The 23,994-nt window shown below is 37.3% G+C and overlaps 1 protein-coding gene across 2 annotated transcripts in view; it reads right to left on the reverse strand.

Moving 5' to 3' along the window:
- Positions 1 to 260: 260 nt before the first annotated feature.
- Positions 261 to 23,994, reverse strand: part of Vps37B (vacuolar protein sorting 37B) — an 87,300-nt gene continuing 63,566 nt past the window's right edge. For both annotated transcript variants that reach the window (XM_076185434.1, XM_076185433.1), the window contains exons 5-6: positions 17,689 to 17,771; positions 261 to 6,585 (exon numbers count right to left, since the gene is read on the reverse strand). In XM_076185434.1, coding sequence (XP_076041549.1) covers positions 6,331 to 6,585; positions 17,689 to 17,771 — 338 coding nt within the window. In that variant the 3' untranslated portion in view covers positions 261 to 6,330. The remainder of the gene's footprint in view (positions 6,586 to 17,688; positions 17,772 to 23,994) is intronic.

The raw sequence follows: 23,994 nt of genomic DNA on the forward strand, positions 1-23,994 counted from the left end.
AGTTTCGGCTGTGGCCTTCCTTGGGGAGACGGGACTGCTCGGACAGACAGTCTAGGGAACGACAACAACAACAACAACCTCGAAACAGGATTCATAACAGGTAAGGAAAACTTAACCCCCAGATTGGCCTATAGGGTGCCAGGTTTTCAGGTGGTATATATCATGGTCATTTCTTCCTTAATACCCTGAAAGAAGCACTCCTCTCTTTTTTGTATTCACTCATTAAAGATAACAACATTGATTAAGGTTAATGAAATTACTTTACTTACAAAATATCTTAGATTTTTTTATATTGCAACTTCTCCTACATATTACTATGGATATAAATCACTGAAATATTGTGCTTAAAAATAGTATTCTCATTTAAGAAGAGAAAAAAAAAATCACCAAGAAGGCAAATTTATGCATTTAGTGGAAAGGGATGGTATGAAACCATGGGATATTTAGACTCTTGGCCTTCTTCTGTTAGAATACTGGATGAGTAATTCAATTGTATATACAGTATATTTTCCATGCATGGATCATCTCATGGGAACAGCACTTGCTAACTGATTTCCATCAATACCTTCCTCACTTCTAGGATGATCAATCAAGCCATTGCCTCAAGTCTGTCTTGTAGATCAATGACTTCTAGGTAACGTCAGCTCAATGGAATGACCCTCAAGTCACTCAAAGAGGAGATAATGTGTTGTCTCAATAAGGCTAGAGTAGCACAATGTAGGATGTAATGTTTGGTATCTTCAAACAAATAGATTGATTTAACTAATAAATGAATAAATAGAATAAATTCTAGTCCTCACATTTGATATCCATATGACCTTCAATCCTCATGTTAAAAATCTAACAATGAAAAATAACATGAAAATAAATCCAAAATCAATTGCATGTATGGATTTTGGGCAACAGAAACTCTAATAAATGTCTCCAAGCAGTTCAGAAGAACAATTCAGCATGACTCCCAACTGTGAGCAAGATAAACACAAACATACAAACAATACAGAATAAAGCACAGAGTAATAACAGGATGCATTTAAACTATCCTAGCTGGGTGTATACAGAAAATGACATGGTAATTATTGGTACACAGTTCTATGCTAGAACCCTAAACACAACCCACCCATCCCATTACATCATAAAAATAACATCAGTTTAACTGAAAAAAGATAAATAAAAAGCTTAGTACTCAAACATATATAACAACTTTCCATCTATACCACAACATGCATCCATGCAAAAATACATTAACACTCGGGTCACTAAAACTATCAAAGACAAACCATCAAACTCAATATTCCACCAACAACAGCCCCCACAGAAAAATCCCTCTGCAGAGAAGTAAGAACCACACTGGTATGCTTGTATTCAGGACATCATCAAAAATTAAAACAGTACCAACATGGAATAGACCTGGCCACAGATTCAAACTGCCTAAGATGCAGCCACCACACAGAAGACACAGAGCACCTTATTCAACAATGCTCCACACTAGCAATCCCTAGACAATAACACAATATTTCTTTCCTGAGTGATTCATGGACCAGCTTGGTGGCCATTGATGGTTACCTGGGAAACGTAGGTCTCCTGTAAGAGAGACCTGGTGTAATGGATTGACTGGCTGTGTGGTGCATCTGAGGCAGTTTGCTTCTGTGGACTTATTCAGTGTTTGTACTGTTTTAAATCTGGACAGTAGCATAAACATAGTCATGGAAGAGATTTCTCTGTCAGGCTGATGGCTGCGAGAGACTGGTAGAAAAAAAAGTTTTGGTGTTTGGACTTCAAGTGCTTGTTTTGTGATGTGTATGTAGGTTATTCTAGATGTTTTGTGTGTATGTAGATGTATCATAATATGCTGTCAGTATCTTTTTCAGTTGGTTATGCTAGTGTTATGTAATGGTATGGTTGAAAGGGATTGAGGGCTATTTTGTAGACTGATTAGGGTTTCTTTCTGCTGACCAATACCTGTATGCTGCTACCAATGTTTAGTATATCTATATTCTTGTTTATTTTTGCTGTTAGCTCCTTGATATGTGGGTGTATGAGTATCAATAATGAAACCCAGGATTTTAGGGGTTTATTGGATGTTTCTTTGATTCATGGTTGTTCAGGGTGAGCAGTGTCACTGGTGATTTCATTCTATTTTGTCTTAGCCACAGTTACTGTTCTAGTGTGTTATTCCATGTGGTAAGTGGGGGAGGAATTCTACCACCATGATTACCATCATAAAAGGTGACAAAGTAGGACAGAGTGATGGGACTTGGGATCCTGCTCTCCGTATAGTCATCTTACGAGAAGTCAAGGCAGGTTCTGGGAGAATTTCAACCAGACTGCCTAACCTTTGAGTTTTTGGGTTGAGGCATGCCTTTGCTAGCTACCTCCCTTATAAGAGGAAAGAAGCCTTTGGTACATAGGTATTTTGTAGTTGTGCTGGATTATTATCACATCATTGGCATAAGTGAGTACTCTGGTGTTATGCTCTGGATTTCATGTGAGTTCACTGGTGAAGACATTAAATAGTGCAGGTGAGTACTCCTTGGGAAACACCATACAATCTTTTGATCCTAGATTGTTGGCTGTTTTGGGATACTCTACACTCTTCCAACTCAGAAGTTTGATAGCCATTCTTGTTTTTGTGCATGGCTATCTCAATTATCAGTTTGGATAATACATGTCTAAGGACTTTACCAAATACCTTATACATGTCTACTGCCAACATAATTGTTCTTTTTGGTAGTGCTTGTTTGTTTCATCCCAGTATTACTTATTGGGTAACATTTGAGAGAAATGTATTAATGGAATAATCCTTCTTGAATCAATTCAAGCTAGTTTGAAAAGATGGGCAGTTTTGTTATGATTCTTTCTAGGATCAGTCTTTCCACCTGTTTGAATGTGGTGGAAAGTAAGGAGAATGATTTAGAGGATGCTAGGTTTTCTGATGGTATGTTTAGCTTTATGACTGGGAATAATATGTGTTCTTTTCCAGATTGTTAGGGTTCTTTATTTTGTTGTGCTCTCAGGTGTGGTTGAAAGTATCTGTCAAGGCCTACTCGTATTGGAACAAAAAGTTTTAGACAGATTTGAAATCTTGTTTAAGTCTCTTGCATGGAAGTTCTTAAATTTATTTTATTGTATTTTCTATATCTTTGTTGGAAAGATAAGGGCGGTATCTGTGTCTAGTATTATCTTGAGTATCATTTTTGTTATTTTCCCATTTTCTGGGGCTGTGGGTTTCAGAAATGCTTGTTAATGTCACACTAATGTTTTAGTTGAGATTATTCCTTGAGTTGCTCCAACTGCTTTGTGGGTAGGGGGGGATTATTTCTTATACATTTCTTTAATGGTTTTCATTGTACTCCAAATCTGTTAGGTATTAGTTTTCAAGCTCATAGTTTTTGTGGGACCCCCCCCCTTTTTTTAATGTCCTTATTTATTTGTTAAAGTAGTTCTTTCTCTTGTCCTGTGGGTTTGAATTTACATTTTAGTTTACCTTCTTTATGAGGGTGGCTATTTCTGTTGTATAATTGAGGATTGTATTTCTCCTGTAGTGTCTAGGGAAATGTTCCTCACTGGCTTTCTGTATAGTCTTTGTGATCTTCACTGCCATATCTATGGATGGAATTTGGGTTATGGTGAAGTTCCTTTTCTATTTCCTCCATGTAATCCTGCCATTTTGCTTGCTTGCTAGCTTATGTATCTTTTTATGTTGGATTTATCATTCCTTCTAGTTGCATGGTGAGGGACCAAAGATGGATACCTGCATGTGTTGGTCCTGCAAGATGGACAGCAAAGCTGCCCATTATCAAAACCTGTCAAAACCTGGGTGCAGCACTGAGGTGCTGACATTCAGTCTGTGAACTGTGCTTCAAGATCTCTCTCTATCAACTTCAATTGTGTTTCTTATACTTTTTCATACATGGAGAGGTGACAACTGGCAACTGCTCTTCTCTCCCTACTATTTTGAGTCAGTGATGTAGAAACAGTTCCATGCTGATACAACATAGACAACAGTAATTTTTTTCCCAGAGAGATCAGTGAGTGGTTCTGAGAATCACTGCCAGCCACTGCCTGATGTCTGGTTCTGTCGCACATGGTGCACTGAAGCTTTGTTTCAATATGGGTGGCCATATTCCTTTGCAACATTGCCACTTGCAGGCTCCATATGTGAGGATTTTATGGTAGACAAGAGGTATTCAGGAAACTAAGTGCTCTATGGTCTTAATAAATTATGAAGGAAAGCCATAACCATATCCTAGAGAACTAATAGATGTAATGATAATTTTATAACAGTACCTCATTCACAAAAAGGTGAAGTGATTTAATTTTCTTTAGCTACAGTTGGTATTGATACCACTCATGTTTTGGGTACAAGAATAGGAGAACTTCTGAAGATAAATATGTAAAGACAAGCTACATCAGACTAGTGTAGTGAATGATATCCTGTGCAGAGGATGTCTAACAGTTTACATAAGGGAAATGTTAAGCAAGTCCAAAGGAAGATATATGAACAGCAAAACAATGTTCATTACCCTAAGACAACCATCTCTTTAGTTTTATACACTGATGAGAGGCATGGTTACTTTTCCAAATGAGACAATTTTAACATTTTCTATCCAGGAATAGATTAAGGAACATACAGGGCAGTGGAGGCAGTGTACATCAAAACAGGAAGAGTGACAAATTGTGAAGGGCTTGCAAGTCCTTCCATAGCCACCCACTGAATAACCCAGTAGTGGGGAAGGTATGAGGCACAGCCCAATCAATGAGTACCATTTCAGTAAGGTGAGTTGCACATAGATTATAATAGATGAGCAGCTAGTCTGACATTTTTTCTCAAGAAGACCAAGTGTCAGTAATGTTATGAGAGATAAAGTAAACCTGCTTTATTTGTTTTCTTACCACCCTTTTCTATCCTAGATCTTGTTAGTTGTTATTGTTTAAATCATTAAATTCCAGTGATAATAAAATTAGGATCATGTCTGACCAAATGTACTGAGATATAATGATGGAAAGCAGACTTTTTTACTGTCATGTCAAGCTTGTTAATTCAAAAACCATGTTCAAAAACAACTTCAAACCTATGGACATTAAACAGATTATTAAAGTTGATTATGCTATTCTTGACTACATAAGGACTGGTGAAATAAAATCACAGCTATGTAACAGTCTTAAGCCAGTAAATGTATAAAACAAACATAATTTGTGAAGTAAATGGCAGTTTCAATCAGTTTTAAAGGGAAAATGTCAGAATGTATTCCTCCAAAAAAAAAATAATAATAAAAAAAAAAATTGCGAGTTTCTGTAGGATTACATTAATCTACATGCTTCCCAAATTGGGTATTGACTGCAAAAGTTTTATGCAGTGACATCCCTATGGACCAGTCACCCAGTATCCTTTTATGATTGAAGACTTATATCTACTCAAAACAGAATGCTGATCACTTTTCACTTCTACCATCCCTCGATCCTACTATCCTTGTTAAGTCTCTCATTTGCCACCTCTATGACACCATCTCTCTGGTGCAACATTGTCCACAATGATAAAAACACTGGTTATTTCTAACAAAATATTGATCAATATAATTCCTTTATATATCCATCAGTACAGAAAGCTAATATCCAGATGCATTATATGTACCAAAATGCCCTTATGCCTTAACTATCATTTAGCCATATCTTCTTACAACTCAATATCTTCACAAACAGTTAATCAAACCAGCTTCTATAAATCAAACTATTCTCTTTACATTACCAATAAATAGTTGTCATTAAGGTGCTAGACTTAGATGAATAAAAGTATAAAGAAATACCCAACACTCTCTGGACACCAAGCATCTGAATATTCCACAAATATCATTATTCACTGTATCAAATTTTGCCACCTCAATTAAGTAACACAAGCTCTTACTTGATTAAATTCTTGGTCCAGTATTGTTTTACAATTCTATCTTGAGTACTAATAGAATAATAAGGCCATCTAATTGTTGAACACACTGTACAATAAGAAATCTACTCAATAACACTGTACAATATGAAACCTAATTTCAGGACACATCTGAAATATTGTTAAATCAAACAAGGCTAGAAAGGGAAAAACCATAATAAAACTTGATAGAAATGCTCTGTAAGAAAAATTATCTGAACATATTTAAGACATACACTGGGTATATAGCATGGCTTCAGGAAAAACAAAAATGGCCAGGCAGAATTTAATGGATGAATCAGATTTCTGAGAAGTCTGGAGTAGGAATAAAGTAAGTCATTTAAATACACTGGTTCAGGGTTGGGCACATGAAGCAGTTGCATATACTGTATATATTTACAACTGTTGGGTAATTACCGGAAACCTCCAGGCATTGGCATGTTGATGGGTTGTGCTGGATATGGGGAGGATGACCAATGCCCATCACCATAGCCAGGACCTGTTGATGGGTATGGAGTGCTCTGGTTCCCAGAAGATTGCCGTGAAATGATTTCTGTCATTTTCTCTGCCTTGATCCTCCGTAAATGTGCCATCTTGCGTTTATTGAGGAATTCTGCCATAAATTCATCTACAGAGTGCTCCTTATCCAAGAATGACTGAACAAGGTTCTGAAAAGTTAGATATCAAAAAATAATTTGTTTGTAGCACTAACTACAAGTCAAACAATGAAAACTCATAGTTGAAATTTAATTGGTGCCTTCCATCAAGGATCACAGTATCCTTTTCTGGTGGACATTATTCATTCATTTGAACTTTTCCATACTTATGAGGGACCAATGATGGATACCTGCTTGTGGTGATTCTGCAAGATTGACAGCAGAGCTGCTTATTTTCAAAACTTGTCAATCCCCTCACCTTCATCAAGAGGTATATAAGGTGCTGATAATTGGTTAAGATGGACCTTTTCACACATGGAAAACTGACAACCAGCAACTGCTCCTCTCCTAGTATTACTTTCAGCTGATGAAAATAGTCTGTGAGAGGACCCATGGGCCATTGCCAGCCATTGTGGAGCTGTTTTCCCCACTTAACAAAACTTGAGGCAACAATTACAATGGTCAACTTAGAATTTGTTCCAAGAAAAAGGACACTTGTTTTTTATGCATCTTTGCATTCTAAAAAAATCTTATCACTCATAATTTTTGTGTTCTAGTACACTCCTGCCTTTTGATGTTGTGTCATTACAGATACTGTCTGTAGTATTGTAAAAATTTGTGGTTAAAAAAAAAATCCCTTCCATAAATATCAGGTCATAAGGCACCTGAAATCTAGAAATGGCTTTGTCATAATTGAAAAACTCAAGGACAACAGGACCTCCAATGAAAGCCTCCAACAATGGTCTGAAACATCAGCATTAGTCAAGTACCTAGCAGTACCAACAAGGGAATCCTTTCTAAATGGCACATAACTCTGATGTTGTTGTTGTTATTCCCTAAACTGTCTGGCTAAGCAGTTCCATCTCCCTGAGGAATGCCATGGATGAAATAGAGGAAACTATTCAGAAAAGTAAAAATATTAAAGGGACCAAGTGTAGACATGCTTTAGGAAGACAGCAAATGATGTGTTTGAAAGATAGAAATGGAGAAATCATTAACTGCAGGTACAGAATGGTAAAAAGAGTAGAAGAATTTTACCAAGAGTTTTACTCATTGAAGAAAGTAATTGAGTCAGTAAACTCATCTGTAGATGTTAGTAGTGTACCAGAGATTACAAAGGAAGTAGAATTTGCTCTAAAAAATATGAAACGAGGTAAAGCACCTGGGGAAGATGGTACACCCAGTGATTATGTCATGAAAGCATTCCTGAATCATGGTGCAATGCTAATTTTACTTCATAAAAAAGGAGTCCAGAAAGACCTTAGTAACTACTGACTGATTAGCTTGTTATCAAATGTATATAAAATATTTTCCAAGATCCTTACAAATAGTCAAGTGTTAGATGGAAACCAACCAAGAGAACAGGCAGGCTTTAGGAGCAGATATTCGACTCTAGACCATTTGCAGGCAATGAACCAACTAAGAATACAATATACCTTTCTCTTTAGCTTTTGTAGACTACGAGAAGGCCTTTGACTTGATAGAAAAAATAGCAACACTAAACTCGCTACACAAACTGGGTACAAATGGACAGATCGTAAAGGTTTTAGAAAAGATTTATGTGAAAGGTACCACTATAATTCGACTATATGAAGATACAGAAAAAATCAAGATTGAGAAAGAAGTATGGCAAGGCAATATAATTTCAACCAAATTATTTACAACTTGTTTGGAAGAGATTTTCAGAAGGTTGAGTTGGGAAGAGAAGGGTTTGAAGATTAATGGCGAATATTTGAACGACTTAAGATTTGTGGATGACACTTATTTCAGAAAAAGCAAAATTGCAAGATATGCTAAGTGATCTGAACAAGGAATGTCTCAAAGTAGGTTTAAAAATGAATAAGAGTAAAACCAAAGTAATGTTCAACACAAAAGTTCAAAAGAGATTATAATTGATGGTGAGACCCTTGAAGAAGCTGAAGAGTACAATAATTTAGGCCAGATGGTGAAAATGACCAAAGATCACGATAATGAAATAAAAGGATGTATTACAATTAGTTGGAAAGTGTTTGGTAAGTATAAAATCTTGAGAGGCTCTCTACCTTTATAAAGTTTACAATCAGTGCATTCTGCCTTCAATAATCTACAGGTGTGAGACTTGGAAACTGATGATGGCGGTGGAAACAAAGCTAAGGACTGCACAGAGGAGAATGGAGAGATCAATGATGGGAATAACACTGAGAGACTGAAAGAGAGCAAGTTGGGTGAGAGAGCAGACTAGAGTGAAAGAGACTATGGAGGCAGTAAAAGAGAAGAAGTGGAATTGGGCGGGTTAGCATGAATGACGGATGAGTGATGGAGCAAGTGTGTTACTGAGTGGATGCTGCAAGATGGAAAGCATGGAAGAGGGAGACCCAACAGAAGATTGCGGGAGTGGAGTGGCAGAGGTTGGCACAGTTGTGTGAATCATGGAATGCTGTGAAGAGGGCCTTTGTTCAGCAGTGGACTCAGGATGGGTGATTTGATTTATATATGTATATGTATGTATATATATATATATACACACACACACACACTTTCAGCGAACGGACGGCTTGAAGAGCGCTCTGAAGAAAAGTGAAGATTGTGGATAACAACGCAAAGAGAAGTGCCTTTTTGTATTTGCAGGGGGGGGGGGAAATTGCTCGTGAGGTAGTGGGAAAGTAAGGAAAGAGGAGAGGGGGAGGGATTGCTGGGGAAATGGAAGGAAATGAGGATGTGGTGGACTTGGCCCAGGCAGACGGGCGTAAGGTAAACATGAAAAGACCACCGGACCAGCTCAGTGATGACGAAATGGCAAATAAAAATGTAAAGATTAGAAGTATAGAGAGGAGCAATACAGAAGAAAGTGACGAGAATATGTTCCAGGGATTTAAAGAGGGTGGGGGGGACACAACCCCCCCCCCCCGACTGATAAGACTAGAGGAGAGAGTTGATAAGGTGATCGAGGACTTGGAGCGTAAGTTAGGTAACGTAGACTCCATTTTTCAAAGAATTGAAAGGTTGGAACAACTAGAGAAGGCTAACAGAAACTTAACTGAAGAAATAGAGGACCTAAAAAGACAGTTAGGAAATGTAAAGGAGGAGAATGAGAAATTGAAGAAGAATAGTAATGAAAACAAAGAGAAAATAGCTACAGAAGCTAAAAATTGGAGAATAACTCAAGAAGGGAATAAGGTTTCATTCACTGACATAGTCAAACAACAATTGAAAGAACATAATGAAGACTCAGTTATTAAAGTGATGAGACAGAAGGAGAATATAGTAAGAGAATTAGCTGACAAAAAGAAATGTATAATTATATTAGGAATGGAAGAGAAACATAACCCAGATAGAACCGCAAGAATCAAGGAGGAAAATGAAAGAGTAAGCAGTTTATTAAAATTAGTCCAGGAAGATGAACCAGAAATTATAAAGGAAATTGAGGAAAAATTCAGACTCGGAAAATATAGTACAGATAAGACCAGACCAATTAAGATTAAATTCAGGTCACAAACAACAGCAGAGAAAATTCTATCCAAGACAGGGAAACTAGCAACAAATGATCAATATAAAAAGGTATGGATAAAAAGAGAAATGAATAAGGAGGAAAGAGAGGCAGAAAAGAAGAAAAGAATTGAAGCTAAGGCAAAAAACGAGGAAAGAACGGAGTCAGAGAAAGAGAGATTCTATTGGAGAGTAGTGAACATGAAAATAAAGCAGTTCGACATACTAAAGAAAAACATAAGGGAAACAGAGAATACAATGGAAGTGGCAGAAAACTAAGAGTGTCTTACACAAATATAGATGGATTGATAACAGGATTGAATGAACTGAATGATTATTTGAAAGAAAAAGAACCGGACATAATGGGAATTGTAGAAACAAAATTAAAAGGCCCACTACCACCCAACAGTGTAGGACATGATACATACAATTATTGGATTAGAAACAGAGAGAAAAAACAAGGGGGTGGAGTTATGTTCCTGACTAAGAGGGATATAAACGTGAAAGGTGTCATATATGGAAAGAATACAGTAGAGATGATTATGATAGAAGTGGAAGACCGAGATAAGAAGAGCAGAAAATTTGTGATCAATTATGTGCCTCCGAAAACAGCCTCATGGGAGGAGAGTGAACATAAAAGTATGTCAGAGGACACAAAGATAGCATTAACTAAAATAATGGAAGACGGAGGAAGAATAGTTATGATGGGCGACTTTAATTGCAAAGAAATCTGCTGGGAAGAAATGACAGTAAAGAGTGGTGATGACTCATGGGGAAATGCTCTACTTGAGATGATTACTGACCATTCAATGACACAATGGATACAAGAGAACACTAGGTATAGAAATGAAGAAGAACCATCGAGGCTAGACTTAATAATTACATCTGAACCTAGAATAGTAGATAAGATTGAATATAAAACACCAATAGGTAAAAGTGACCACATATTGATTGAACTGGAACTTAATGAAGAAAAATATATGAAAAGAAATGAACAATATAGAAAAGGAAGAATGATGTATGAAAAAACAAACTTTGATAAAATAAGAGAATTCTTCCAACAAGAAAACTGGGAAGAAATATACAAAGAAGAGACAACAGTGGAAGAGAAATGGAATATTTTGACAAAAATTTACAAAAAAGGAGTGGAAAAGTATGTCCCAAGACAAAAACAAGAAAAAGAATATGTAAAATGCTGGTACAACAAAAGTTGTAGGGAGTTAAAGGACAATAGAGACAAAGCCTGGAACAGATGGAAAAAAGACAGAAGACCTGAAAAATGGAAAATATATACTGGTTATAGAAATGAATATGTACAAAAGTGCAGAGAGGAAAAAAGAAAATATGAAAAAGATGTTATAGAAAAGTGTAAAGATCAACCAAAACTATTCTACAGATTTGTAAACAATAAACTGAAAAACAAACAAGACTTAGAGAAATTAAGACAAGGAGGAGTTGAATACACTGAGGAAATGGAAATGGCAGAAATTATGAACAAACATTTTAAATCAGTGTTTACAAGGGAAAATATACAACCTGAAGAGATTGAGTGGAAGGAAAAAGTCCCCCCTATGGAAGAAATAGAAGTAACAAAGAATGAAATATTGACACACTTGGGTAATTTTGATGTCAGAAAATCGCATGGGCCAGATGAAATAGCAAACTGGATTCTGAAAGAATGCAGGAATGAACTGGCAGACAAAATACATAGCATAATAAGCAGTTCCTTAAAAGAAGGAAAAGTTCCAGAAGATTGGAAAAAAGCAAATATAGTACCTATATATAAAGGAGGAAATAAAGAAGAACCTACCAACTATAGACCAGTCTCTCTAACAAGTACAATAGCAAAAATATGTGAAAGAATTATCAAAAGTAGATGGGTAAAATACTTGGAAAAAAACAACGTACTAAACCCAAGGCAATTTGGATTCAGACAAGGACGATCATGCGTCACCAATTTAATATGTTTCTATTCAAGGCTAATAGATATAATACAAGAAAGAGATGGATGGGCTGATTGTGCATTTCTAGACCTAAAAAAAGCTTTTGACAAAGTACCACATAAGAAGTTGCTTAAGAAATTAGAATATGAAGGAGGAATACAAGGTAAATTGCTAAATTGGATGGAAGACTTTTTGCAAGAAAGACAAATGAGAGTAGTGATAAGAGATCAGCACTCAAAATGGAATGAAGTAATAAGCGGTGTCCCGCAGGGAACAGTTCTGGCCCCAATAATGTTTGCTATATATATTAATGATATGGATGAAGGAATTGAAAGCTATATGAGCTTCTTTGCAGATGATGCAAAATTACTGAAAAGAGTGAAAACTGAAGAAGATTGTGAATCACTACAGAGAGATCTAAATAAAGTACAAGAATGGAGTAGGAAGTGGGAGATGGAGTTCAATACAAAAAAGTGTAGTATAATGGAATTTGGAAAAAGCAAAAACAGAATAACAGGATCATATAATTTGGGAGAAGAAGGAATAAAAAAAGTAGAAAATGAGAAGGACCTGGGAGTCATTATTATGAATAATATGTCACCTGAGAAACATATAAATAAGATTTTTGGAGAAACTTATAATTTAATAAGAACAATCAAAGTGGCATTTACATACCTGGATGAAGAAATGGTGAGGAAAATCCTAATCACCCTGATAAGACCAAGATTGGAATATGCAGCAACGATATGGTCACCAAGTACAAAAAAATGTATAAAAAAACTTGAAAGAATACAAAGAGCAATTACAAAACTGGCACCAACACTCTCAAAACTATCATATGAAGAGAGACTACAAAAACTTAAACTACAGACACTAGAGCAAAGAAGAGAGAGAGGAGATTTGATAGCTATTTACAGAATCATGAAAGGCATAGAAATTACTGATAGAGAGAATCTGATAAAATGGGATGACAGAAATACAAGAGGACACGGAAAGAAAATAAAAAAAGACAGCTATAGAAGAGATTTTAAAAAGAACAGCTTTCCTCACAGAGCAATAGACAGTTGGAACAAGTTAGATGAGAAAGTGGTGTGTGCAAAATCAATACATGAATTTAAAAATAGTTTAGATAAAATGAGATATGAAGACGGGACCCCACGAGCATAGCTCCCCTTCCCGTAAAATACAACTAGGTAAATACAACTAGGTAAATACACACACTAAGAGAAGAAGCTAATGAAAAATCGCGAAAAGAACGTAGACCAAAAGCAAGGAGTTCTATTGGAGAGTATTAGACATGAGGCTGAGAAAATGGTACACTAAGGTTAGTGAAATGAGAGGAACAGAAAACAGGATGGAGAAGAAAAAGAATTAAAAGTGGCCTATACTAATATAGTTGGTTTATCTCAGGTTTGAGTGAACTAAATGATTATCTGTTAGAAGAAAAAACAGACATAATGGGAATTGTGGAGACAAAATTAAGGGGTCCAGTACCACCAAATAGTGTTGGACATGGGTTATATAATTATTGGATTAAAAACAGAAATGAGAAACAGGGTAGAGGACTCATGTTTTTGGCCAAGAAAAACTTAAATGTGACGAGGGTTACAGAGGGTAAAAACAATGTGGAAATGATCATGATCCAAGTTAAAGACAGCAATATGAAAAGTAGAAAGTTTGTGGTGATTTATGTGCCCCCAAAAATGGGCTCTTGGAAAGAGGGTAAGCATTCAAAAATGTTAGAAGATAGAAGGCATTCATTAAATGAGAGGCTGAAGGATGGAGGTAACCTGGTACTTATGCAAGATTTTAACTGCAAGGAAAAGGAAATCTGTTGGTAAAAGATAACAGTGAAAGGCAGAGAGGATCTATGGGGAAATGTATTACTTGATATGACTATAAAACATACAATGACACAATGAGTAAAAGAAAATACCAGATATAGAAGTAATGAAGAACCGTCGAGGCTAGATTTAATATTTACAACAGAACCTGAAATTGTGGATAAAATTGAATACAAGACACCAATTGGAAAGAGTAACCACATACTAACAGAGGCTGAACTAAAGGAAAAAACAAAGAGAAATGGGAAATACAGAAAAGGAAGACTGATGTCCAACAAAACAAACTTTGAGAAACTTAATAAATTCTTTCAAAATGCAAATTGGGAAAACTTTTTCATAGAAGAGAACAAGTGGAAGAGAAATCGATGATTTTGATGGAAATTTATAATGAAGGGGTGAATAAATACGCACCAAGACAGAAACAGGAAAAGGTGTACATTAAGTGTTGGTTCGACAGAAGATGCAGTGAGGCAATAGATAGAAGAGATAAAGCTTGGAAAAGATGGAAGATGAAAAAAAAAAAATGGAAAGTGGCAAACATATAGAAATGAATATGTAAGAGTGCACAGAGAAGAAAAAAGAAACTATGAAAAAGACATCATAGAAAAATGTAAAGATCAACCCAAACTATTCTATAGATATGTGAATGGTAAACTTAAAAATAAATAGGAAATGGTGAAACTATGCCACAGAAATGTAGAATATTCAGAAGATTTAGAAATGGCTGAAATCATGAACAACCACTTCAAGTCAGTTTTCACTAGAGAAAAAGTACAGCATTGGGACGAAAGAATTGAAGTATGATCGCCCCCCATGAGGGAAATAACAATAACACAAAGAAATAATGGATCAATTAACAAACTTTGATGTTAGGAAATCACACAGCCAGGATGGAATTGCAAATTGGGTACTAAAAGAATGTAAACAAGAACTAATGGACAAAATATATAACAAGTTGGTCACTCAAAGAAAGAAAAATACCATAGGACTGGAAAAATTCCAATATTGTACCAATATATAAAGGAGGAAACAAACAAGAACCAACAAATTACAGACCGGTCTCCTTTACAAGCACTGTAGCCAAAATTTTGAAAAAATTATCAAGAATAGATGGATAAAACACCTGGAAGAAAACAATATAATCTAAGACAATTTGAATTCAGGCAGGGAAGATCATGTGCCACAAACTTAATCTGTTTCTACTCAAGACTAATAGATATAATACAAGAAAGGAATGGATGGGTTAATTGTGCTTTCCTAGACTTATAAAAAGCCTTTGATAAAGTACCACACAAAAAAGTTATTAAAAAAAAAAAAATAGAAAACATAGGAGGGATACAAGGTAAATTACTACACTGGATAGAGGATTTCTTGCATGGCAGTAAAATGAGAGTAGTGTTCAGAGAAAAGAATTCAGCTTGGGAGGTGATTAGTGGAGTTCCACAAGGATCGGTATTGGCTCCAATAATGTTCGCTATTCATGTGAATGACATGGATGAAGATGTGGATTGTTATAACGAGCTTCTTTGCAGATTATGCTAAAATGCTGAGGAAAGTGAATACTGAAACAGATTGTGAATCACTACAGAGGGACCTAAACAAGGTTTGGAAATTGAGCCAAACATGGGAAGTAGACTTCAACATAAAGAAATGTAGCATAATGGAGTTTGAAAAAAATATATATATATATATCAGGACAATATTAAATTGGAACAAAGAAAGTAAAGAAAGTGGGATCTGAAAAAGACCTGGGACATGTCCCCTACTAAACAGATCAACAAAACTGTCAGAATCTTACAACTTGCTAAGATCAATAAAAGTGGCTTTTACCTATTTAGACAAAGAAATGTTAAAAAAAATACTAGTCACACTAATAAGGTCTAGACTGGAGTATGCTGCGACACTATGGTCACCCAAAACTAAAAAGAATATAAAGAAAATTGAACAAATCCAGAGAGCAGCCACAAAAATGGCCCCAACACTTTCAAACATACAAGGAGAGACTGGCTAATTGAATTACCGACTTTGGAACAAAGAAGAGAAAGAGGCAACCAGCAGACCATATACAGAATCATGAAAGGCACAGAAGTCCTTGATAGAGAGAACTTACTAAATTGGGAAAAGAGAAATACAAGGGGACATGATAATTAACTCAAAAAAGATAGTTATAGAGGAGACCTGAAAAAAAAAAATCCCACACAGTGTGGTGGATATCTGGAACAAACTGGATAAAACAATAGTGTGTGCAAAAACTATACATGAATTTAGGAGCAAACTAGACAATGTGAGATATAAAGACGGGACACCAATGCATAGCTCCCCTTCCCGTAAGATACAACTAGGTAAATACAATTAGGTAAATACACATATATTCTTTGTAATAGTATTAACTTACTAGCAATGTAATACTAAAATTTTCCTGCTGCCACCAACCAGCACCCACAAGCCATCATCCTCTCACCCTCTCTCCCTTCCCCCTCCACACTAGCCACCACCCACTTACTGAGGTGCTGGAACAGTGCTCTGGCGAGCTCCAATAGCACTGCACCCATAGTGTCTGAATGCATAAGGTCATGGTCATAATAAAAGTGAGGAAGGAGAAAGTTTTGGAATAATTTACATTGTGTGAAGAGATTAGAAATAAATCTGATTGTAAAAATGATGGGTTATTTCAATGCTAAAGCAGATGAGCCCTTTTTTTGTTGGATCTTCACAGATTATTTTTTACTCACAAAGGTTCCTCACACATCTACATTGTTTGCCTACATATAAATCTGAAGTCTTGAGGATGTACCTGTAGTTACAAATGGCAAGATTTCATGGGCTCCTCTCTTAGGTGCATGCAATGGATTGAATTAGGTGTTAATACACCTATGCCTATTTGTGTTAATGATAATTTAATTGTAACATTTTTCCTAGTACATTGTTATAGGCAACCAAATGGTGCCGAATGAGGAAACTGGGGACCCTTTTTTTTATTATTTCTTCTACATCAAGTTAGGATTAGACTTGCCCATCCCTCAATGATTTTATATATCTAACATTGTTAAATAAAAAGTAATTTCATATCTAGTTAGCAAGATCACCAATTACAAGTACAGTACACATTCCCTAGATGGGCACTACAAGAGTGAAGCACACCTGGAAATCAGTTATAGATATCTGGAACAAACTGAAAGAGGAAACAGTGAGTGCTAAAACTATACATGACTAAGAAAAAACTGGATGCGGAAAGATAGAACTACAGGTCATTATGGGCATAGCTCTTCTCCCGAAAAATACAACTAGGTAAATAAATACATATTTTTCCAGAGCCCTGCTTCAGTCCAAGACTTTTGATTTACATCCTACATTTTTGGTGATGTCCTGGTCCTAAGATCTAAATCTGTGGTCCCTTCATTGTTCAAACTTTGGTCAAATTTTTAGTAAAATGAAGCAGTAGAATTATATAGACATACTGAAAAGAGCAAGTCAAATATAAGGCTTTGATAATATGTGGCCCTCCTCGTTTTTATCTTAACCACTTCGGTACGATGACACATTGCAAGTGGGTACATGAGGATGCTCGCATCGGCATCTTGATTATATTTTTTTGTAGTTGTACATGAGTTACCCCTGGATTCCATGAAGTGGTTTGATCATGTTTTCTGTGTTTATTACTCAGAGTAAAAGAGAATGAGTAATACAGCAGTGACTTTATATTTTACAATGTAAGTAGTGTATTGCAAATTACATTTGGCAGCCAATGCTGCACGTGAGAACTTGAGTCATACTGAAGTGGTTAAACTATAGCCATGTTTGTTACAATGACTTGTACAAATTAATATGCGTTTGATATGTATCTATACATGTTCATAAATTACCTCTGTTTCCTCCTCAATCTCATGTGCGGCTGTCTGAAGAAGAGCTTGGATGGTGTCAGCTGTGTACTGTCCTGAAGCACTATCTGTCAGGGTACAAAAAGAAAATTTACTAGTCGGCGTGAACATATGAGGAGCATCATCAATCAATCCACTGCCCCAGGTCTCCCTTGCAGAAGATCCATGTCTCACACATCTCTCTTGCAGGAGACTCACAGCTCCCAGGTAACCAACAATAGTCACAGACTTGCCTATAAGTCACTCAAGAAAGAAATATTGTGTTGTTGTATAGCAAGGGTAGGGCAGTGCAAAATGAGATGTTCAATATCCTCTGTGTGATGGTTGCATCTGGGGCAATTTCTGTTGCCAGGCCTATTCTGTGGTTGTTTAGGTTAGGTTTGGTTAAAACTAAGACTTTGAAACCCAACTTACAGTACATGTCAGTAGTGATTTTCAACAATAGAGAAGATGAAAATGACAGGAACACAATTCTAGGCCAACACACACCTTCACACTACATCTCACATGCACCACCAATAGGATGCAACAAAAAACTACACCAGCAGCATACTCAAACATCTACCACAACCTTGCATCCAAACCACACACAGCATCCACATGGAAACACATTCACACCCAGATAACTAAAAAGGCCCTTCAAGAAAAATCACCCTCAGATAGAAGTCCCAAACAAGAACCTGGGGGAAGCAAAGCTATTCAGTAGTAGAGGTTTGGAGGGAGTCAGGGAGGGAAAATAGTGGTTTTAATCTCTGAAGCTGCTTTTGATAGGAAATGAAAGATAAAAAATTAATTTTAGTTTTATATTAGTGTTGTCTTTTTTGTTGTATTTACACTAATGATGACAGATTTTGAAGGTTTCAAACTGAATGGATAAGTCCATTGAAAATTTTGATCAATGTAGAGCTGGGAATAATAAAAATCAAGTTGGATACTCTTCCATGGAGGTAAGTGAAATTTTAAACAAGTTGAAAAGATTTGGAGGTTTAATTTCCTCACATAAGGTTTGATTGCACAATCTACAGCAAAAACTTGAGCAAGAAAAGGAAACAAACCTGGCTCAAAAAGCAGATTGATAAATTGAGATGGGAATATGAAACTGACAGATGAGAGAGAAAAAAATTCACATTGTGGAGGAAAAAGAGGATAGACAATGATGATAGGAGAGACAGAGTAACTTTCAAAGAGATCATGGAGCAACAGGTAAGAGATAGCCTAGAAGAAATATTCAAGTTTATAGAAAAAAAGAGAATCTCTTGTCAGAAATGTAGTTGGCTAGACTAAATGCTTCTTACTTTTTGGTTGCTGAGAAGAACATATCACCTCATGAAAGTTACACCAGGAACAAGATATGCAAATGATTTGGGAAATTACCTCAATAACTCTAAGGAAAGACTTGGATGTAACAGATTGATAGCATGTAGAGGTTGGGTCAGTATAAGACCTGTCAGATGAAAATAAAGTTCAAGTCACAAGCCATGGCAAATGAGGAAATCAGCAAGTATTGAAAGTTAGCACAAAAGAATTTTTTTTTTAAATATTTGGATTAGGAAAGATGCTGATGAAGGGGACGGAGGGGGGGGGTCGCCAAATTTATGAAGCGGCCTTGTTGTGAATGTGCTGTGTCTTGCGACACTGCTTCTGACCCAGGGCAGTGGACAGGATGCAGGGATGACCCGTCATCCAGGAGGTGTCAAGATAAGAGGGAGGGAGGAGGGTGGAGGGGAGTGGAATACATAGGAAATGGAATGGGTGGGAGTGGTTGCTATGCCTTTTTTTTTCGGCTACCCCCCGTGTAAGGGGGAAGAAGCCTTTGGTATATGTATGTATGTGTGTGTGTGTATATATATGTGTATATATATACTGTATATATATATATATATATACATACCAAGGACTACTATTATACAGGATGTGCACACCCAGATTCCTGGCTCCGTTAGCAGAGGCCAGTCCAGTGTGCTATGAGCAGTGGAAGTGTAAGGTTGTGTCACTCCATCTTTCGCGCGTGGCTGCATTTAGAAGTGGATAGTGTTTGTTTACATAGGTTCTTGCTGATTTTGTTTGGTTCTTTATAGGTTCTTTCTTGCTGATTTTGTGTATTCAAAATGCCAAATAAGTGGTGTTGTGAACTGCAATGGTAATTATAACAAGGATAACAGGTGCCGAGTGTTTCGACTGCCAAAAGACCATTATGAAAGACAGAAGTGGGTTGATGTGCTACAACCACGTAAGAACTTTGTTGTTGATTCTGACAGATTTTTCATTTGTGAGAAACACTGGGGTGCTAACCCTCCTTCTATCAAATTGCCTGGTGGTTCTACGCGACCTGCGATCCCTCCCAGTGTCTTCAATGTGCCTGCTTCATGTCTGCCATCTTCAAAACCTGTACTTCGGCCAGCGAAGGCCGAAGACAAGCAACTGAGGCATTTTCTTCAGAAAGATATGATTATTTCACTTGATGCTTTTAGACCTGAATGTGACCTCCAGAAGCAGTACAAGAACTTAATTATTTCAAGATCGGAAGAATCTGTTTTCCCTAAAAAAGCGTAGACTCAGAGGTGACTTGATACAGGTCTTTAAGATTTTAAAGGGAATTGACAACATCAAAAGTGACCAACTTTTCACATTGAATGAGAATCAGACAAGAAACAATGGTCTCAAACTGTCCGGAAATAGATTCAATTTGGAAGTAGGTAGAAACAACTTTGCCAACCGTGTGGTTAATGAATGGAATAGACTTCCTGCACAGGTAGTGCAATGTAGTTCAGTTCGAAGCTTTAAGAATCATTTAGATAAATACCTAAGTAAGATGCTGTAATGATTATAGTTTATGTTATATTATTTGTTTTTGTTTTGTTATAATTTGTCTGTCTGATTTTCATTTATTATTAGTTATATGTCAATTTATTATCATTTACTATTTACCTGTTTGTTTATTATTTTAACTATATCTATGCATTTATTTATTTTATTTGTTATTTACATTATTATAGTTTTTATTTATTATTATATATATATATATATATATATATTTTTTTTTTTTTTTTTTCATCCGACCTAGATATGGATCAAAAGGTCTCCTGTCGGCATGCTCCGCCTTTGTAATCCTTTGTTAGTGTGTCTGTTCATGACGGAAAATTTCAGTGAGTGCAGCCTGTCTGTGACTGTCGAAAACATGTCCACATTGTGTAGCCCACTGATCTGCCGTGCATTCAAGAAGGGCATTAGTGTACCACTGGGTAAGAAACCTCATCCCAACAATGGTTTGAGGTCGTATGGTCAGTTTGCCGAAGCTGTGCGCTTAGCAATTTACTATGACATCCCATTTGACAAAATGATTGAGATTGTTGTCACTCTTCTTCAAACCCACATGTCAGCCTGTGTGAACACCGAGAATGAAAAGAAGCTGGTATTTTTGACACGTCAGTTGGAACTTTTATCACAGAAACAGTTTTCCATGAATGGTTATTGTTTTGCTCTTGAATCATACCCCAAGTGTAGTTATGAATAGCTCAGAGACTTTTTGGTGCTGCCAAGCAAACGCAAGCTGCAGTACATCACTTCACCTATTGACAAGGATCAGGTGATGAGGGAAACATTTGCCAAAGTAAAGACACTGCAGCAGAAGAATGTATTTCTCTTGATAGATGAAGTACAGATTTGGCCAACTGTTGCATTTTCTGGTGGGGTTCTGAGTGGCATGGCAGTGAACAAGCCAGACTGCAAGGCCACTTCTATGCTATGTATTATGATGAAGTTGCTGCACAGAGGACCTAGTATTATGATTTCTGTGACACCCGTCCACAAGCTCACAGCAGCATACCAGCTTGAGCGTGTGAAGGAGGCGGTAGCTGCTGTTGAGAGGGCAGGTGGGCGTGTCATCGGGTCTATCACAGACAACCACAAGATAAACCAACAGTACTGTAAGCTGTTTGATTTTCCAGTTGATTGCCATGCCACAGCCAAGCATCCTTTTGACAAAGAGCGTGTCTGGTTTCTCCTTTTTGACACAGTGCATCTTCTGAAGTGTATCTGCAACAACTGGATCAGTGAGAAGTGCCAGAAGATCAGTCTTGACAATAAAACAACAACATTATTTGCTGATGTCAAGGAACTATATGAGTCAGAGAAAGGCAGTATTCTGAAGACTACTCCCCTCACTAAATTTGCTGTCAACCCCTCACGACTTCAACTATAAAATGTGCAGCATGTCTTGAAGGTCTTCAATGAAAAGGTTGTGGCTTCATTGAAGCTCAGAGGATGTCATGACACTGCTAAGTTCATCCAAATCATCCTCAACTGGTGGAATTTAGTGAATGTATCTGGGAAGGGGCAAGATCAGCACATGAACGATCCATATTGAGCTGTTCAGGATCCCCAGTCAACCAGCCTGCAGACTTTCCTGTTGATTTTCCAAGAGGCTTCTTCAGGACATGGAGCAAATTAGATCAAGTGTTTCACCCATGACATTAAGAATGCACTAGTGCAGACTATGCAGGGACTGATTGCCGTTTGCCGCTACTTGTTCAGAAATGCTGACTTTCATTATGTCCTGCTGCGTGAAATCCAGAGTGACCGGCTTGAGAGGGAGTTCTCAGTCTACCGTCAATCAACTGGTGCAAACTCTTTCATGACCACTGGGGATGTGTTCTCCGCATGCAAGCAGTGCCTCACGAGATATGCTGCCGTAAACCTCCAGTCCATCGATGCCCACCCTGTGTTGAAGGAACATACCTGCTTGGGGACTGCAATTGACCTAGAGGATGCAGCCTCTATTGAGAGGTGCACCACAGATGTGACACTGACTGTGAATGAAGAGTACAGTGCAGCCTATGTGTCGGGGTGGCTCGAGACGAAGTGCACGGATGATGTGGTCTTCAGCGCCAAGGAACCTCTTGTGACCACTGACATTAAGGACTTTATCAAGACAGCGTCCAGAGGTTCCCTGACAACTCCACATGTGTGCACTTTTGATCTTGTCAGATGTGGACTGTGTTTCATCAAGGAAGCCCATCACCGTTCCTGCTACCAGAAAAGACTGATGGAGATCTTGTCGACACTGGCCAGCTTCACTAGGATTGACATTGACTGTCCCAAGATGTTCCGTCGTCTGGCAAATGTTCTTCTGAATGGACTCCACAACCTAGAAAAAGACCAGCAGAAGAATGCAGTCCTTCTCCAGACCTCTGTAAAGAGGGCCCAGCTCACTGATTAATCACTGCAGTCTGGTAAGCTTTTGCTTCTATGTCTGTTTATTTGTGTGAATGTTTGTTTGCAATCACAAAGGTTTAACTATAATCCATTTTGTAAAATGTAAAACAACAGCAACTTGGGTTCCTTTAAAGTGTCCACAAACCTCATACAATAATACATGTTAAGTCTGGCTAAAATTGGTATTTCAAAGCATAACAGTGCCTTAAAAATAATTTCTTATTTCACTTATTTCACCATTTGAGCAAAAACCGTCCTTGTTCGGGTTTGGTCGGTAATAAGTGAGTCGGACGGTATTCGTAGCTAAGATCGGTAATTTAACAGAGGATAAAAACGTGACTTCTCTTTGATCAAATTATATGGAAATCACACATTTTAAAGAAAATGTGTAAAATAATGCACCCACATGCACACACCACTGTAGTAGATCAGTGTTACACACATAATTATTATTAAGATAATGTAATAATTATACAATATTTACACAGAATTTTCATAAGTTTACTTTATTAAAAATTCCAATCATACCTTACTCGTAATTCAGCATAAACGTAGGTCGGGTATGTGTGTGTGTGGAGAGGGAAGGGGGGATTGAAATGTAGAAATTACGCCCAGCGAGCCTCGATCAACCCTGGCGCGACCGACGTTGGAGCGATTGATCAAATTCAGTAGTAATTTATGGTACAAATGACAAGGACTGTTGGTTTTAGATTACGTTTACTTCAAAAATGGTAATAATAATGGGAAGAATTGAATGGAGTTTTGACCCTAGCTAGGACGTGTTGACCAGGGGGCATTTTGACCCGGGGACGTTTTGGTCTCACCCGGGGACGTTTTGACCCGGGGACGTTATGACCCGGGGACGTTTTGACCCGGGGACGTTATGACCCGGGGACGTTTTGACCCGGGGACGTTATGACCCGGGGACGTTATGACCGGTAAGCCACACCGGTCAAAACGTCCCCGGGTCATAAAGTCTAGTAATCCAGGGTTAACCGTCATTTCTATATTCATACAGAATTAATAGAATGATTACATCAATACATTGGTTGTAGTTGCAGATGAGTGATTAGCTCC

Source organism: Oratosquilla oratoria, chromosome 5 (genome assembly GCF_046742065.1).
Source record: "Oratosquilla oratoria isolate Oo_2021 chromosome 5, ASM4674206v1, whole genome shotgun sequence".
Lineage (NCBI taxonomy): Eukaryota > Metazoa > Arthropoda > Malacostraca > Stomatopoda > Squillidae > Oratosquilla > Oratosquilla oratoria.